General features: G+C 48.5%; 1 protein-coding gene across 1 annotated transcript in view; it reads left to right on the forward strand.

The window, feature by feature from the left end:
- The first annotated feature begins 401 nt into the window (after positions 1-401).
- The window catches only part of IGDCC4 (immunoglobulin superfamily DCC subclass member 4), an 88963-nt gene continuing 71605 nt past the window's right edge, over positions 402-17759 (forward strand). The window contains exon 1 of the mRNA XM_027644397.1: positions 402-559. Coding sequence (XP_027500198.1) covers positions 457-559 — 103 coding nt within the window. The 5' untranslated portion in view covers positions 402-456. The remainder of the gene's footprint in view (positions 560-17759) is intronic.

The following is a 17759-nucleotide window of genomic DNA, read 5'->3' on the forward strand; positions in this document are numbered from 1 at the left end:
CGGGCAGCACCGTGAGGGGAGCGCGGCGGCTGCGTGCTGCGCGGTGCCCTCCACGCTCACGCGTGGCAAAACCGGGGGAAAAAAGCCTAAAGAGATGTGTGTGTGTGTGAAATTAATTAAAAAACACACATAAAATGTTATAAATGTTTGCGGCTTGCGGAGCTGCCGGCGGGTGGAGGAGCCCCGCACCTGCCGTCCACCCACCACCCCCCCCCGCCTCAGCGAGCGGGGCCGCTCCCCCCGCCCGGGCTGGCAGCAACCTGTTGGTGCGGGCGCTGCCGGGCGGCGGGAGGAGCCCCTCGGAGGGGCGGCCGGGCCGCTGACAAAGGCGGAGCAGCGGCAGCCCAGGGCCGCCCCCGGCAGCGGGGCCCGGCGGGCAGCGCGGGGCTGGGGCTGGGGCCGGGGCGCTCGCACAAGATGGCGGTGGGGCGGCGGGAGAGCGCGCTCCCCTCGTAGATGCGGCGGCCCCTGCTCCCGGCGCCCGGCGGGGCTTACATGGCGCTGGAGGACCTGCTGCTTTGTCTCTGCTTCTCCGCCCTCGCCGTCCTGGCCGTGCAAGGTGAGTGAGGAGGGGAAGGAAGGAGGGTGGAAGGGAGAGAAGGAAGGAAGGGGTCGGTGCCCCCCAGCCCGCGGGCGGCTGCAGTGCCACCTGCCCTCGCTCGGGCAGCGGGCGGTTCCGCGGGGTGGGCTGCCCGGACGGGACCCTCGCACTGCTGGTTCTCACCCCCTGTACCAGCCCTCTCTCCCGCTTAGTGACCATTCTCCCACAGTCACCCTTTCCCCCCTTCAGTGGCCGTCCCGTCCCTCCGTGGCCATTCCCCCCTCTCTCCCCCATCCCCTTCTTCCCTCCCGAGTCGGGCGACAGCTGCGCCCGTGGCCTCAACCCGTGCCTGGATGGTGCCTCCTTTGGGATCACCTTTGGAGGGTGACCCTGGGGGTGACACCCTCTCATTTGGAGGGTGACACTCCACACAGGGCCCCCCCTCAGTGGCGGGGGCAGTGGACCAGCAGCAGCGTCCCCCGGTCTGTGCCTGGACAGTGGCAAGTTCCCTCCGGAGGGACAGTGGCCGTGCCAGGCTGGCCGGGGATGAAGCGCTTGTCCAGCGTGGCGTGGCCAGAGCAGGCCCAGGTGTGTCTGGTGGGGACCCTCACTGCCCCTCGCTTCGCTGCCGCTGGCACGGAATGTGTGGCCAGGCAGATGTCCCGTTGGTCAAGGAAGTGACCCAGGGGTAGCCACGCTCCTCGTGCCCGAGTTTTGCAATGGTTACGCAAAGGGCTCCGTGCAGGGACACACGTACACGGCTGTGGGCACATTTGGGACTTTCTGCGGTTGCTGTCAAAGTTTGCACCGAGGGTCAGTCAAACTGTGGACCTTGGTGTGCACAGTTCATTCCCTGTGCATGCACGAAGGTGTAGGCTGGCAGAGTCACTCTGAAAAATGTGAGATGTGGACTCGCTCTCGTTTAAAATCCCTCCTAAATGGGTTACTTGTGGTGGAGGAACCATCCCTATGTCATTGTACATTTTTATTCCTTTTATGATGCATTCAGGTTCTGCAGAGCATAGTAACAGCACGTGGATGGCTGCAGGGTTGTTTTCTTTCTTTTTCTTCAGAACATTGTGAGCTGCTGTAAAAGGAGTAGGTTATGAGTCAACATAGGTGCTGTGATAGAGGTGAATAACGGTGCATGTAAATGGGACATTGTCACCAGTGCTTGTGGGTTTTCCTGGATGGATGGCAAGCTCTGACCCCACCAGCAGCTGGGCTGGGTGGGAGCTGCATCTCCAGCTAAGTGGATCCCGAGGCTTGTAATCGAGAACAATGATCTTTAAAAAAAAAGAAACAACCCAGAAAAAATGGGGGGGGTGGAGTGGATGTTGTTTTTCCAAACCCACTTCAACGAGAAAAGTTCAAGTGCTTTGCAGGAATTTACAGTTGTGGCTTCTCGGCGTTTTTTTGCGAGCAATTAGGGAACTAGTGAAAATTGTTTCTGTTTGTTTTCTAACAATGGGCCACATCTTGTGTAGGGAGGCAGGGAGTGCATCCGTGCAGTCCCTGGACGTGCCGCTTGGTACATGCAGATGTGCTTTCCAACAGGTGGGTTTGATTCTGAAAAGAAAAACATGGACTTGTTTCAATATGAAATTAATTTGGCAGAGAGTTGAAATGGTTTTGGGAAAGTCTGTGTTTGATCCTAAAGCCCATGTGTTTTCATCCAAAGTTCAAACCTCGCTGGGTATGGAGTACCTAAGAGAGAAGTAGAGTGGAAAACCTTCCCCCCTTCTGGACTTGATGGAAGCAGTGGCACTTGCTGGGGATGTGATCCAGTGTTTTTGAAAGCCTTCTGCTGTCTGACTTTGAGCCTGTTCTCCCTGCAGTAGCAGGAAAGTATTTAAGGAAAAAAAACAACCACGAAACAACCCCTGTCCAGTTGACTCCGGCAAGGGGGTTGTGCTGGTGCCATTCCTTGGGGCTCTCTGCAGGGAATGTGTTGATGGGAAGTGGGCTGAGCTTTCCATCTGATGGATCAGCTGAAATCCATCTGGGTTTGTGTCATTTGGGTTTGTGGTTGAGTCCTTTTGCTATGGAACAGGTTTCCTTTTTCAACATCACCTTGCTTGAGCCGTGATTTGTTTTATCCTTCCTGTTACGTTCTCCTTGGCAGCATGACCCCTCTGCCTGCTGAGTGCCTGTTCCGGGGAAGTCAGCATTCCAGTTGTTTGGGAATCACTGTCACCTGCCTGTGGATCCACCAGCCCTGTGCCTGTGGCATTGCAGTGTCACCAGTCCAAGGGATGGGTGATGCAGGGACGAGATGTTTCCTGTGGCCCCCAAGAAATGGGGGGCACTGACAGTGCCAAACCTCGTGTGCACAGCGAGGGTTTGCCTGTATCCTGTTTCCAGGGGCAGGTCTCTCCCACCGGAGCTTGCCGGGGCTGTTGTGACAGGCTGCTCCAAAGTGGGGAATGTTCCTGCTGGCATTTCACTGTTTCTCTTCTGGTGTGTGAGCCTGAAGGAGAAACAGCTCAGGCTTGGTTCTGGTTTTGTTTTCCCTAGCTTTTCCTTCTTTTTTTTTTTAATGCCCTCTCCTTTCACTACCTTGAAGTCCAAAGTGAAGCAGGACCTGCTCGTCTTCAGGCATCTCCCCCCTCTTTTGCAGCAGAGTTTCTCCCAGCAGCTGCAGCAGGTTTGATGTGCTGCAGAGGCCCCACGGGGGTGGGTGACTGATGGTGGTGCCTGAGCCACCTCGGGTGCAAGTAAGAATTGGAAAATGTCTGGCAATCTGCCTTTCCTGGGGATGAAGGGAGACGATTCTCCCTGTGTGCAGCCTGGTTTGGAGCTGGCAGCAGCTTCTGTGGGAGAACACAGAGGCACCAGGGCCACATGATTTTGGGAACAGCTGGGCTGGGGGTTGCATCACAGGACATCTCACCTGAGTGCCCACTGTGATGCTGGGCCAGTGGCTTCACCTGCCCTGGGATCCTCATGGCCCATCTTTAGACAAATGTAGAGATGTTCCTCTCTGCCAGAGGTGTGGAGAGAATGAAATCCATCCCTGAGGATGTAATCCATCAATAAATGCTCAGCATATATGTGATCTTTGTCACTCTAGTGTACAGCTATCCTGAGGACAAGGTGCTGGGCTGTCCCATGGATTTCTGACTCCTGGTCCCATGTTGCTTACCAGATGATTTGAATTCTTACCTCCCTCGGAGCTGCTTTCCCAAAGGCTGGCTGTTCTCCCAGGGAAAAAATCCAGGTACCTGTGAACCAGTCTGGGCATTTGCAGCATAAGAGATGTTGCTTTGCACCATTTACACGTTTCTCTCCTGTTTAAATGGCTGCAAGGCCATTAAGCCTAGTCATGGTTATATAATTAAGATGGGAATTAATATTTAATCTGATTGTAATTTGTTGCTGGAATCCATCCCAAACTGTATCTCTGCATGAGGTGAGTGGGTACCTGAGGGAAAACTGAGGCCAGTGTTACACGTAGGGGATTTTTTGCTTGGACACTGGGAATTACAGGCCTGCCTTGGGTGACAGAGAAACCCCAACCTTTACAAACCCTGAGTGATCATAGTCATTTTGTTATCAGTAGGAAGCAAATGTTTGTTTTATAGTCAGCTGTAATACTAGAGGGGATATGGTAAATCCCTGTTATCAGTATTTGCCAAGTGCATGTTGGGCCAAAATCAACTCTGGTGCAATTTTGTTACTTTCTGGAGAAGAACTGGACCCGCTTTTCTACAGTATTTTTAGCCTGGTTTTTGAAGGAGAAGAGCTGTCGTTGTGCCATCTGGTCGTGCGTCCATCTCCCTTTCCTTTTCCCAGTAATTCTGGACCTGCTGGTCAGTCACAACTGGTTTGAATATGGAGAACTTAGAGTTTTTGAAAATAAGCAACCAAATAGAGGAAAGAAATGCATTTTCTGCATGGACTGAAGGAGAGGCACCAGCAAACCTACCTGGGAAGGAACCCAAAGTGCCTCAGCTGCCTGTAGAGCTTTGAGCAGGTCGTGCACCTTGTTTGGGTGGGACAGGGCAATCCACTCACAGCACACAGAGCTGCAGGAAATCACCACCTCAAGTCTTGTAGACACTTGTTTATTTTTGGAGTCTTTTCTGCTGTAAAACACGCTGTTGTTTTATGATCACAGCAGTGTTCATGTCACAAGGCTTGGTGACTCTTTTGCTTTCCTCTCTTCTTGGGAAAGCACTTCCCAAACACAGGACTTTGACTCTTTCCAATGTCTTTGTGATGGTCACTTGCTGTCTCTGCCTCAGTTTCCCCATTTTTTCCTGCTGGGCAGGAGATGCTGTTGCACACTGTAAACACGAAGAACAGCATCACTCCAATTACCCTTCTTGCATTTATTAAATCCCATAAGGGACCTCCAAGTTCTGCTTGTGCTTTTCTGACTTAACAGCTTGTTGGTGAGAGGATCCACAGTTGCTAACACTGAATCTGCCATCTTCACAGAAAGCAGGATTGAGCTGTGTTTTCACACAGCCCCTACAGAGCTGCTAAACCCCCACCAGATGTGGGGGAAGTCTGAAGATCTTTTAGTTTGTCTGTCTTTGAATATGCTGGTCATCCTTGAAACATGGTGGAATCTCCTAATTCTGAAAAGTAATGGAGCCTTCAAGGGAGAGGAAGAGCTGATGAGTGTTTCCTTGCAGAAGGGTAAATATCTGCTGGAACTGCAGCTGCTGAGAAGGGAAATTCCCTATTGGAGCCCAGCCAGGTGCCATCAGCCTTGTTTGAGCTAACCCTGTCCTGTGTGCGGGTGTCAGGACACTTTGTGAGCGTGGAGGTTGTGGAGCTTCTCTCCTGGACGTGTTTTCCTTCATGTCACTGATGCCCTTTGGTGTCTGTGTTTCACTCAGATCCTCTCCTGCTCCTAATCCATGGAATCCTGCTGCTCTGATATGGGCTTGCTTTATCTGAGAAGTCCAGCAGCTGCCGTGTCTTATCTCCGTGGGTAATAAACATACTTTGTGGTGGTTATGATAAGCAATTACTGTATTCCAGGGAAACTTTCATATCAGATGTTCTGAAATAATTTAAAAATCTTTATCAGCATTTTAAATGCAATTGCCTGTTACTGCCATATTAAATCCAGCTGAGCTGTTGAATAACCTGGTTTATTCTATCCCTTCCTTTTTTTTTTCATATTTTAATTTTTTTTTTCCAGATCTCTCATGGATTTCTTGAGGACAGGTCGTTAATATTTAAGGTGTGTTAATGAAATGTGAGCATCCCCAAGGCTTGCTCTCAGCCCAAATTGCTGGGAGAATTAAAATCTACTGTGTGCAGTGTTGCATTTGTGCACAGTCTGCTGTGGCCCTTTCCCTTGTTCTGAGTGACTTCCCTGTTCCCATTTCCTGCTCTGGTCTTTGAACCACATTCCTTTTTGAGTTGGGATGGTTTAGCACCTTGTTAAATGCAAGACTTCGGGAAATTAAACTGTTAAAATGGTGCTGGGATGGCAGAACTCGCAGAGATGTGGAGCAAACTGGGATGCAGAAGCGATGCCAGGCTGGCAGCAGGGATGTGACAAGGTCCTGCTTTCTGTTTCACTGTCTGTGCTGGGAAATGTGCATCCTTGATCGTTTCTAAATTGACTGTCAATAGATGATCAAGTTAATTGGTGTGACCAAAAGGTCATTACTTAATGGGATGGATTTCTCATGCCCTGTTGTGCGGATACACTGAGGGTTTTGGCAAAACCACTCTGTTCATGCACTCAGGGATTTGATAAATCTTCTTTTTCAGAAGCATCATCAGTGCTTACACGTTCTAAAATTACCTCAGATTTTGCTCTTAAGGCAGGACTGTCTTCTCTGTGCTCTTGGCTGGCTGTTGGATATGACTGCAGAGTGGGTACCTGTATTTTCCAGACAAGAGTGGAGTTTTCTCTGATTTTATAAGAAAACTAGTCATATATTCATTAAGTCCCCCCCATTTGTTTGTTTGTTATTGCAATATTTGTTTGTTTGTTGTTGCAACTGAGAAAGCTTTTATGTTCTTTTGGAAGTCTTTGTCCCTTTTTTGTGCCTTTTTTTGGCTCACGGTGTAGCAAAAAACTCCACTGTGCTCCTTGTAGTGGTGATGTGATGTGCTCTTACCTTTCTGGAAGTACCAGTGCTGCCTTAAAGGAATGATAACCACAGTCCTTTTCATCATGTTGACCCAGAGGCACTGGGCCAGTTGCAGCCCATTTCTGTGTCCTACCAGTCCCACTTTTCTGTTTGACTCCTGGCAAAGCCTTGGGAGAGCTCGTAAGTAAGAGACAGGGAGCCAAAAAACAACAGAACAAGGACTGGAGAGGGCAGAGAATTAGCAGATGTTCAGGCTGATGGGAGGGGTTTAACACATGGTTTGGGGATGGGACCTGCCCCTGTATGGGAGATAAGGGTTGTGTAGGAGGTTCTGGGGCTTGTTTGGGGTTATCTTCAGCAGGGGGTACCAGTGTGGCCTGGGGTGGAGGAGCTGGGGCTGCCGGCTTGGCTCCCTTGTTTCCTACTTGATAGGTACTTCCCTTTGTCACAGAGGCTCAGGCAGCCCTGCTGCTGGAGAATTCAGGCTGTCACAGGAGGGTGATCATGTGCTCCACAGGTCTGTGTGGCTTGAGAAGGTGCTTATGAAGGCACTGTGTGTTGTTCCATAGCAAGGCATCCTGGCAAAATGCACTCGGATAAGATAAAAAGGGAAAAAGAATCTCAGCATCTGATCCAACACCAGCTCCTTTGCTGGGTTGGCAAAATTTGTTTAGATTCTCCCTCCCAAGAATGGTTTTTGTAAACATAATACTGCCTATTAGCCATGTAAATTACTGTCATTGGTGGCAATTGTGATGGAAAGATAAGTATCTTCAAACTCTGGTTTGATTTACCCCTGGTGCCCCCCCAGCTTGCTAAGCAGTTGTTTGTGTCAGCGCTGATTGCTGCTTTTGTCAGAGAAATCAAAATATTGATCAAAATTATTTAGCTCTGTGTCCCCTAGGTCACAGTAAATGCAACTTTTCTTTCTTTCCCTTCGTACTCTTCTCTCTGTACTGAAAACAAAGGGAACCTTTCCTCGAGAAGATGAGCCATACGTTCCCAAAGTCAAATGTCATCCGCTTGAAGAGGGTCCTCAGGAGCAGGCTTCGTATCTGGAGGTTTTCCTCAAGAGTCTGTCAGTGCAAAAATCTGGCTGGCAGCACCACCACAAGTGCTATTGTGGGGTTTTCTTTACGTGCAGAGTGGGGAGAGAAGGAAGTTTCTCCCAGCTGCTGGCAGAGAAGAGCTTCCCATTTACTTCACGCTTGTGGCTGCTGCCAGGATTTGCTGTTTAGCAGCAGAGGAGTTAAGTGAGGGGTGAAAGGCTTCAGCAACACTTCAGCTTCCAGGCACGAGGCTGAGCTGTCAGATAATTCTTCTCACTCTTTGTTTTTTACACCAGTCAAGGCACTTGGGTAGTTCTGAATGTTTTAAGGCGAGCGAGGCTGTGCTGCCATCCTGTGTGCTGTGGGAAGCTGAGCATGTTCCTTGTTCCAGGTTTAATAGTTGTGCTTGAACAAGAGCATCTCTTAAAAAGCAACATCCACTTCTGACTCAAACATTTCCTGTGGGTGCTTGTTCATCTCAGCCCCTCGGGAAGCTGGTTTGGTGTCCTTGCTCAGCTCTGGGCACCTTCAGTCTGAGTTTACCTTGCTGGGGTTTATAGGGGTGTGTGAAGACAGGTTCAGGTATGAAAAGCCTCCCTGGGAGGATGTGTACACTGACCACGTTTCCTGTAACCTGCTCTTTACTAAGCCAAGTACGTGCAGGTCCTTGATTTTTTCACCTGTTTTTCAGCCCTAATCTCACCCTTCTGTAGCTGACACTAGTAAGTAAGCCCTGCTTTTCCCAGCAGTTGGGTGTTTGCTCAGCTGGGGAAATTTCTTACTACTTCAATTCAGAGCCTGATTTCTTGGATTTAGACCCTGCAATTCCCTGGGGGCACCTGTTCCCTCACAGCTCAGTGCAGAGCTGCTGTTCAGCTCAGGCAGCAAGTGCTGGATGTGGGTTTCCAGATGTAGTGGGATCAGAGCCAAGCAGAGGGAAAAATAAAGAAACCTTTAAGCTCTGAGTGTCTCTTTGCTGAGCAGCCAAGCTGTTACTGAGGCAGATTTTGGGTGTTGCAGCAGGACCCTCACATGCAGGAAACCAGAGGAAGCATCAGGATGGGGCACGTGTGTGTAACTTCCATAGAGATTTTAAAGAGAAAGGCTAAGCTGGTATGTGGTATGTGCAGGCCTGTAAATGAAAATTCCTGAATATTTATTTGTGTATTTTAAAGTTTGTGAGGTTTAAAAAATGCTGCCCTCCTAGGGAATATTTTCTTCTCACCAGAAACTTGGTAGACTAGAAATTTGACAGAACTCATTTTTCTGACATTTCCTAAGCTGAACTAACTGTGTGTTTTGGAAGGGGGAAGATGATGGTGTGGATGTGTGTTTTTATGTAGATTTCATTAAAAATGTGACTGGGATTATCCTGCGAGCTATCTGAGTGATGTGAAGGTCTCTGCTGGAAAATGCAAGTGATTATAGGCTGGTGACTAACAAATAATCCCTGGCTAATACAGGGTGGGCTCAATTAAAGTTAATCCCTGCTCAACAGTAGTAAAAGTTGGATCAAGGAGATTTTGTAAGGCTGAACGTGAGAATGATCACACAGCCTTCCCTAAAGTGAAACTGGCTCTCTGGAAGAGGCATCATTCTCATCGTTTGCTTCTTACACTGGAGAAGGAGCTGCTCAAAGAGGCCCAAAATTGCCTGGTTATGAAGATGAGGATTTCTCCTGTGCTGGTGTTACGTGCTGAGGCACAACAGACCTCATTAAAAGAGGAGCAGCAGTAATTAGTCTAGATTAATGGAATAAATCTAGTTTTAGTAATAAATGAGGCTGGATTCCTTGATCCAGAGCAGCCACCATCTCTAGTGCTCATCTAGCAGTTGGATACACTGTGGAGAGAAGTGGGTGATCTGGGGTGTTTTTGCTGAAATCTCAGTGTAAATCCAGGTGTTGTTTTTAGGTGTGTTTTGGTGAAATAAGCAGAAGCCCAGAGACAGGCAGGGAAAAGCATCACAGCCAAGCCTGGACCCCTGTTGATCCATGAGGGCCCCAAAGTGGTGTGACAGTCCCCACAGGAATTCTGCTGCTCGGATACTGTGCGTGGAAAGTGTGTCCTTCACCATTTGGAAGCAGACCCAGGGCTTTTACTGCTTTGTCCTCAAACTGTCAGGTTTCAGCTGGCTGCAGCTTTGGAAAGAGGAAAGATTTATGTGCTCTGAAGAGAAACTTGGGCTGACAGTGGGTAAATGCACTGTAGATGCTGGGAAGTTAAACAGCCAAGTAGGTGTGAGGGGTTTTTGAAATAGGCAATGAAATATATTTTCCTCGTGTTGTTATGAGAGATGTAAGTTTAAGTTTGGAAGTGGGAGGGCAGATTTCCACCCATTCTGACCCTCAGTCCTAGCCACGTTCAAAAGGTGGTACTGCTCCTTGTTTTCCTCCACCTTCACATGCATCCCCATAGCCAAGGATCTGGGTGTTATGTTGCTGTTTTTCCTACCACGATCCCTGAGCTGTAAGAGCTCACTTTGCATTTTCAGTGATAACTGAGTTTGCAGATCACAACCAGATCCTGTCTTTTAAAACTGGACTAGGTAAGAAGTTAGGCCAGGAGGATCAAAGTCCCAAGGTGATCAGGTCCTCAGTAAGATCAGTGAATTGTGTAGCTGTGAGCATTCCTTTGACATAATAGTTTAGCATCTCCTTTTATTATTTTCTGTGTCGAACCTGCCCTCTTATCTGGTGTTGTCCAGGCGAGGCTGGCTGGCTGTGTTGATAATGTACCTGTGGGGGTTAGGTGATAACAGGAAGGAGCAGAACATGGCCAGATAAAGCCAGGGGTGGTCCACACCCGTGGAGGGAGCTGGTGTCAGACACTGCAGGCCAGACAGTGAAGCCCAGAGGGTTTTGTGACCCTGCAGTGAATGGTGACAGGGCTGTGCCTGGACAGTCTGATGCTCTGTCTGGACTGCCCACGCTGTCTGTGCTCTGCAAAATTAACTCCTGGCCTCAGTTCCCCTCACCTTTTTCCCTTTTGTTCCTGTGCTGTGTGGGTGGTGTGTGTGTCCTTGTTCTCCCAGAGAATGACTCCTCTCTTGGGGTGATGTGGGCCTGCAGCGACAGTGGGCCTGCAGTGACAGTCTGCACTGAGCTATTAAACATACTTGCCCATTAGTCCTCTTTGTTGCTGTTCTGAATTGTCTTCTCTTCCCCTGTGTGCTGGCTCATTATTTCTCATTAATTCATGGTTTGTGCAATTACCTGGGAAATGCAGGAGAGTTGGCAGGGGTTTGATGAGCCTGACTTATGTTTTTGGGGGTAGATGAGTTTGTACCAATACAGCGTGGGAGAGTTGGTTCTTGTCTTTTCAGAGTGACAAGTTGCACACCCTGGCCTTGCTGCAGGAGCTCTGTGGGACAGGGTGGCTGTTTGGAGAGAGCTGGAAAGCACAAGGAGCAGGAAGAGGGTCTATATGTGTATTTTCTTGGGTACCTGGTACAATTGAAACTAGAGCTGTTCTTGCCATTCTGTATCTTCTCTGTGCTGTGGCACTTTACACGCTGCCCTGAAGAGACTCTCCAGACTTCAACCCCAGCCTATCAAGAAAATGTGAGCAAACAAGGGAGGCTCTTTCCTTGACTTTAAAAAGCCAGAAACGTACAATAAATAGTTCCAAATACATGCCAGGGGATTTTGTTTGTTGTGAGAGCTTTCAGCTCAGTCTGAGGAGTGCGTGTGTCTTGGGATGTCACCGAAGTGACACCTCTGCAGAAGGGTTCTCTGCCCTTTTTCTTTGAAGATAGCATTTCAGGTAAGAACAGAGGTGTGATCTGGTCCCTTTTTGTGAGGAGAAAGCCAGCACACAGCAAGATAAAAGGGCTGTCACTGGGTAAAACGTGGTAGTTTGGCTGCTTGTACCTTATGTTTTACTGGCAAATATGTTGTGCCACTGGTTTTCCCATGTGAATGCACCTGATTTTAAGGGTTGTACTCATACATGGACTTCCCGGATGCTTGGAAGGACCTCTTGATGGAAGCTGGACTAATCTGTTTGCTGGATGGCTTCCCAGCCAGACTTCAGGCTGTTGGTGAAGAAGCTTTACCTGCCCTCCTCCTCCCATTTTTATGTTCAGGTGAACTGCAGAATCTCATTACCCATGGCAGTGGCAGGGCTTTGAAGATTTCTGACCTAATTATCTCATTTGTGCTGTGGGTAGCAGTAATACCCGTGTGCTGTCAGGGAGACTTTGCTATTGTGGCAGCTGTACAGTGGTGGGAGAAAAAGGCCTCGTGAAAGGGCTCATGCAGAGGGTTTGCTTCCCACAGCATGGGCTGGCTCGGGCTTCCTGCACATTCCCAGCTGAACAGATGCTTTCCTGCAAGATCTGGGTGGGGTGAATGTGGTGTAAGTGAGAAGGCACCATCTTATGGACTCCATCCATGGCCTTGCAAATGCCTTTTTGGGGTTATGTTTGTGAAAGTCCAGCTTCTAGGGTTAAGTTGTTTCTTTGTCAGGACTCTAAAAGCAGATGTTGTGTAGAATTTGCCATTTGACTAAACAGCATCTGTGGAGGGCCTCTTTGGTTGTGGCACAGTTTTGTGTGTTCTGATGGGTAATTAATTACAAAGGAGGTGGGTTAAATATAGGAAGTTTCAGTGGTGTGTGAGGGCTGTGATAGAGCCATGTGCTTGCACGTGGTTTGTGAGTCTCTCCTAGAGGCACCTCTCCTGTATTTATTCTTGGATACAAGGAATCTTCTGCTGTTTGAGTGAAAATGGTGTGTTATTAACTCTAGCTATTCCCACCCTGAAACTTTAACAAAGTGTTGCCACATGTCTTGTAGGTAATGAACTTCTGAGGCAGACCTGGTCTAAGTAACACTAAACTGTGTGTAGCAAGAAGGGAAGGAAAAGGAGTGTGGGAATATTTGAGGCCTTGATCATCAGTTGAAGGAGGAGGAATAAGAAAGATCTTTGATGATTAAGATCTTTGATCTTGAAGATGATGAAAAATTCAGAGACATTAGAGTGTGCTCCATCCTGGTATAATTTCTTGGGTCTTTTTGGGTCACTATCTCTGTGTTGCCCTTGTGTTAAGGAAACAGCCATAACCACGGCCAAGAAGGATGGAAGATGGTAGTCACCTGATGCTACAGGTGACTGGTCCCCTGAGGGGCCTGTAAGAGCTGTTTTCTCTGGCCTTCTCTCCAAACTGTTGGTTCAGAGTCATCTTCCAAGTGTCTGTGTGGTTGTGGCTGAGTGGAAGGCAGTGGATTGGCTCTGGTGGCACAGGAGCTGTCACAAAAGCTTGGCAAAATGCTGTTTCTCCCTTCCATGGTCTGAGAGGTCTGATCTGTTGTGAAGCCAACCAGTCTCTCCAAGGCTATTCTCACTCCCAGTAACCCTCCCTTTGGCTTGTATATCCAGAACACTGATTGCTGAGTAAAACAAGTGTGCAAAGTCAAGTAATCCTTGCACATCTTGAGTATTGCTTTCCCTTTCTGTGGTTCCACATAGCAGCTGGGAGAAAGTTGGTTTGGAAAACAAAGCTGTTAGGAACTGCTTGTTTAGACACAAGGCAAAATGAAAGTGGAAAACATAATCTGTCTGTCCCCCTCTGCCTCCCACCTTCTCTTTGTTTAAAGTGTCCACATGCCATTTATTTTAATAAACAAAAGATGTTTCTTATAAGCTGGTGTTTACTCGTAGGGGAATGTGATTTATTAGGGAACAGAAATCCCTGCTCATGCCTATGTTTTCAGACTGGAGCAAGAGTTCATAATTTTATAGACCTTTCAAGAAAAGATTTCCTAAAGCAAACAGTGAGGAACTGTTAAATTACAGTCATGTAAAACAACAGTGTAATAGTGTGATTGCTCAGTACTAATGGCTTTATTATTCTCTAACAAATAGGAGTGGTTTGGGCTTGTGGGAGATAATGTAACCAACTTCAGATTCTTCTAGTCCTCTTAACTAAGGAGATAAGGACTGGATGGGTGTTTAACTCCAGCTTTCATCCAGGATCATGTGGGAAAGAGCAGCTTCCAGAAAAGCTATGTAGAGTTTCTCTCTAGAGCCTGAGAGCCACTGGAGTCTCACAGTGCCCCTCTGAGTTAGACAGGGTCTCACTCCCCCAGCATTTGCTTGGGGTGTCTCTGTGACTCGTTTTCTCTTTCGAGGGAGTGAGAGAGTGATACAGCTCTGCTCAGTCACAGGTGGTGGGTGGGGGCTGTGTCGGGCCCTCTCCTCAGCCCTGTCAGCTCACAAGCCCTGCAGGACTCCCAGGCAGTCGGAGTGCAGTGTTCAGGCTGGACTTTGGGAGTGAGCTGCTGTGGGTGCTGCTGAATTGTTTAAATCCCTGGACGTGAGCAGCAATGTCCTCTCAGTGCCTGGCACTGTCATATCTGAATCCCACTGAGCCCCAGGTTTGGACCTCATCTACTCTTTGCTTTCCACAGCTGCTCACATGGGGCTTAAGCGAGTTGAGGTGCCAGATGCCTGGCCTTGCCTCTGCCTTGTGTGTGTGTCGCCTCCAGGTGCTGATGGTGGTGAAAATGGCTCTTTGAGGATGGTCTGTGCTCCCTCTGCAGCTCTGCCAGCTGTGCAGGACACTTTGTCACTGCAGGTAGTGAGAGCCGTGACAGTTTGGGTGGTCTCAGCTGCAGCTCCTGCTTCCTGCAGCCTTGTGGTTGACATGTGTCTGAGGATTCCTGCCTGGAGCCTGGGTGGGATCCCTGACAGATGCACAGTGCCCTGGCCCTCCTCCAGCTCCAAGTCGTTGCAATGACCTCTGCTGAGACACGTGTGTTGAGAGGGACCCATCTCCTGTGCTTATGGGTTTCTTTCTCCTAGTTCTCAGCTTTTTCCTGGTATATTGGGCTCATTTCTGGCTGCCCCACGTGAGGCACTGGATTATATTATTGGGTTGGACCCCCTGGCACTGGGGTGTTACACCTACACATGAGCTGCTGAAAAAACCGTGTACCGGCATAGCTGGGCTCTTAGAAGAAATAATCTTTGCAAAGAGAGCTGTGGCTTGTAATGAAATAGCTTTACAGTGACATAGTTTCAGTGCTGCAGTGTGTCTCTGCTGGTTTTCAGGTTATTCCTGGCTAAAAATATTGCCCATTAAGTCTTCTGGAACAGGATGTAACCGTATTTTAAAGGTATTTTATTCCTGTGTGTTATTGCTAAGTGGTTTAACTGATCCTGCATTTGGAGACCTACTTTGTAGGATCTTTTGTCTGAAGTGGAAGTTGAGGAGAGAATTAAGTGAGTGTTTCCGATGGTGAGGACGTGGTGCTGGCATGGAAGGCTGGGAGCTGGGAGCCAGGACTCGAGATCCACACTGGTGCCTGGCTCTGAGTGATCGGAGCTGCTGGACCAGCAATTTCCATTTCTGGTCTTCCCTGCCCCCAGACAACAAGAGAGGCAGAACTGCACGGAAAAGAGTTTTACCACCTACTTCATTTGAAGCTGGATGCACTTGAGATGTGTTGAACAAATGGACAGTAGCCTTCCTTCTCCCTGGGGACAGCTTTTACATGGATGGGAAGCTACAGATGGGGCCCAAGGCAGAAATGCAAATAGGCAGGGCTGTGATACGAAGCATTTGGCAGCATCACAGGCTTAAAAGCGTCGTCCCCACGGCTGCTTGATCCTGCTTTCTCAGTTGTGCTGACACAGCTGGTTGTGGGCTGTACTGTGAACTGTGCGAGTGGAGCTTTGACCTCCAAACTGTGGGATTAGCAGCCTTTGCTGCTGGCACCGTGGAGCTGGCCAAGCCCATTCCATCCCAGAGCTGCTGGTGAGAAGCCCTCAGAGATGTCCTCGCTGCGGTCACAGCTTTGCAGAGAAGAGCAGTAGTGAGCACAAACAGCTAATTAGTTTTTATAACCCTCTTTTGTTTACTTTTGGAGACACGAGTCGCTCCCTTCCTCGCTGGCTCCAGCTCAGTGTGGTGACAATGTCAGCGCGGGTGTGGGAGGCTCAGGTTACGCAGGGAGAGTTCACACAGGTTTGGTTTCAGCGCAGGTCTTGTCCCCGAGCTGTTCCAGCACTTTCCTGACAGGAGGCAATCGGTGCCAGAACAGGTTTGGCCCTGGGACTGTGGAAAAACCCCCAGTTTTGAGGGACAGATCTCCCACAGTAATGAGTTCAGTGGTGGGCTGAGTGTTTTTTGTAGATGAAAAGGTCAGATCTGTTGCCTGGGTTATGTAGAAAGGTTTTGTTCTGGAACAGGCTGCTCCTGATCAGCTCCTGTCTCTGCTGAGCTGCCAGGCACTGCTCTAAACTGTTTTTCCTGTATTTTCCCCATCAGTGAGTGTTGGAGAGGTCACTTTTTCCTACATTTTCCTCATTGCTGAGTGCTGGAGAGTTTACTTTTTATGTGACTATGGTTTTTTAAGGCTGGAAAGTTTTGAGTTCAGATCAGCAACTTTAAAATATCCCTAGTTTTGGAGCCTGCCCTACTTTGGAGTTTAGTTTTAATCACAAGTTTTAACAAATTGGGTCTATTGAAAACATTCTCAGTGAAACACCCTCATTTTTTTTGTTCTCAGAAGCCGTTAGCTGTCTTGAAGAAACAATATTTTAATTGAAGCCATGATAAAAGCAGAGCGGCAGTGGTTGTAGTAAAGCTTAATTTATTAAACAGCCTTATTTTTAATGCAAAAAAAAAAATCTGTAAAGAAAAAAAAAAGCCTGTGCGCTTTAAAACTGTCAAAATAAAACCTACAACTTTGAAGTCTTAAAATACTTTGGGAAATGCTGAATGTTTTTGACTGGTTATATGGAACAGCTGAACTGACTTAACTGGAACAAAATTAGAGGAACAAAGAGGTTTTGTTTCCAGAGTGTATTCTTTGCCCTTTGACAGCGCTGTCTGGCTCACGCTCCAAGTTAGATACACGGAGCAGGTCACTGTCAGCTTCCCCCCTGTCCTTAGGCTTCCCACATAACCAACCCAGTGGAACAACAATAATATGCTTATAAAAGAGCAAAAATTACAGGAAGATTGGGGGCAAGAGCAGAACTTGAACCTCCTGTAACTGTTGGGTTGTTTTTTTTGAAGGAGTCTTGTTCTGATGGTGCCACATGTCAGTGTGGGGGTACCACAGGGTATCAGGGCTTTTTCTGGCTGGTTGTTGTGTTGCATCCTACACAACTGGACCTTCTCAACATGATCTTGAAGTAAGAGCCTTGCTGTCCATAAAGATGCTCTGAAAGTCTCCCAGTGTTCTCTTGCCATGTACCCGTGTGGTGCTTTCATCACCAAGAGGGTGAGATGGTTCCTATGCACATGGGGTATCCCTGGCATGGTAGCTGGCACCCCAGCTCTGCGAGGTGCTCATGTGCTCTGTTCTTCTGTCATTCAGGGCTATTTGCATGAAAACAGCCTCTCTGAAAAGTCTGTCTTCTGTTGGGGAAGGGTAGACAGCAGGAGGAGATGAGCAGCTGAGAAACAGGTCTCTTGTTTCCATGCAAATATCCTATAAAGAACAAAAGAGGGGGAGAAGCTGCTCAGAGATGGGGTCTGCCAGCAGAAAGGCTCCAGAGTTGTTTTCCATGAGTGGCATCAGGTCCATGTGAATGTAATTTTTACACTGTTGTGGCTGTGGGTCTCCTGGGTGAGTCACAGATGCTGCTTTTGTTTTGGTCTTCTCGAGGGCTAAATCCTCTGTCTGTGGGAATTTTACTGCTGACTTCACTACCGGAGAATTAGGGCTTTTGGGGTCTGCTGCTGGAATGAGTTACCTCTTGTTCCCAAATCTCAGCTTGTATAAGAGATAGGATGCAAATTAACACAGCAGTTGCCTTGTGTGCCCCTGGTTATATCACTGTGCCTGGCTCTGGGTGTCCTGGGGGTGGATTTCACTGGCTTTAGGTACTGCACTGTGGTTTCTTTCCCAGTGCATGGGAAAGTGCTTATTTCCCTTTCCTTGGCACCTGAGCGTGTTGGGAAGGTGTGAGAGGGTGGGAAGCCCTGCATGCCAGCTAAAACCACTATCAAAACAGGGCTGAGCAGCAGCCTTGCTGGAGTTGACTTTGAATGTCTTGGAGAGAAGGTGGGTCTGGAGATAGGGACAGTGCTGTGATGTGCTTGAATCGATGTGTCAGTGACAAAGAGCTCTTGGGGACTGGCTGGCATT

The sequence above is a fragment of the Corapipo altera genome, unplaced genomic scaffold, assembly GCF_003945725.1.
Source record: "Corapipo altera isolate COAL_440 unplaced genomic scaffold, ASM394572v1 50, whole genome shotgun sequence".
Classification (NCBI taxonomy): Eukaryota; Metazoa; Chordata; class Aves; order Passeriformes; family Pipridae; genus Corapipo; species Corapipo altera.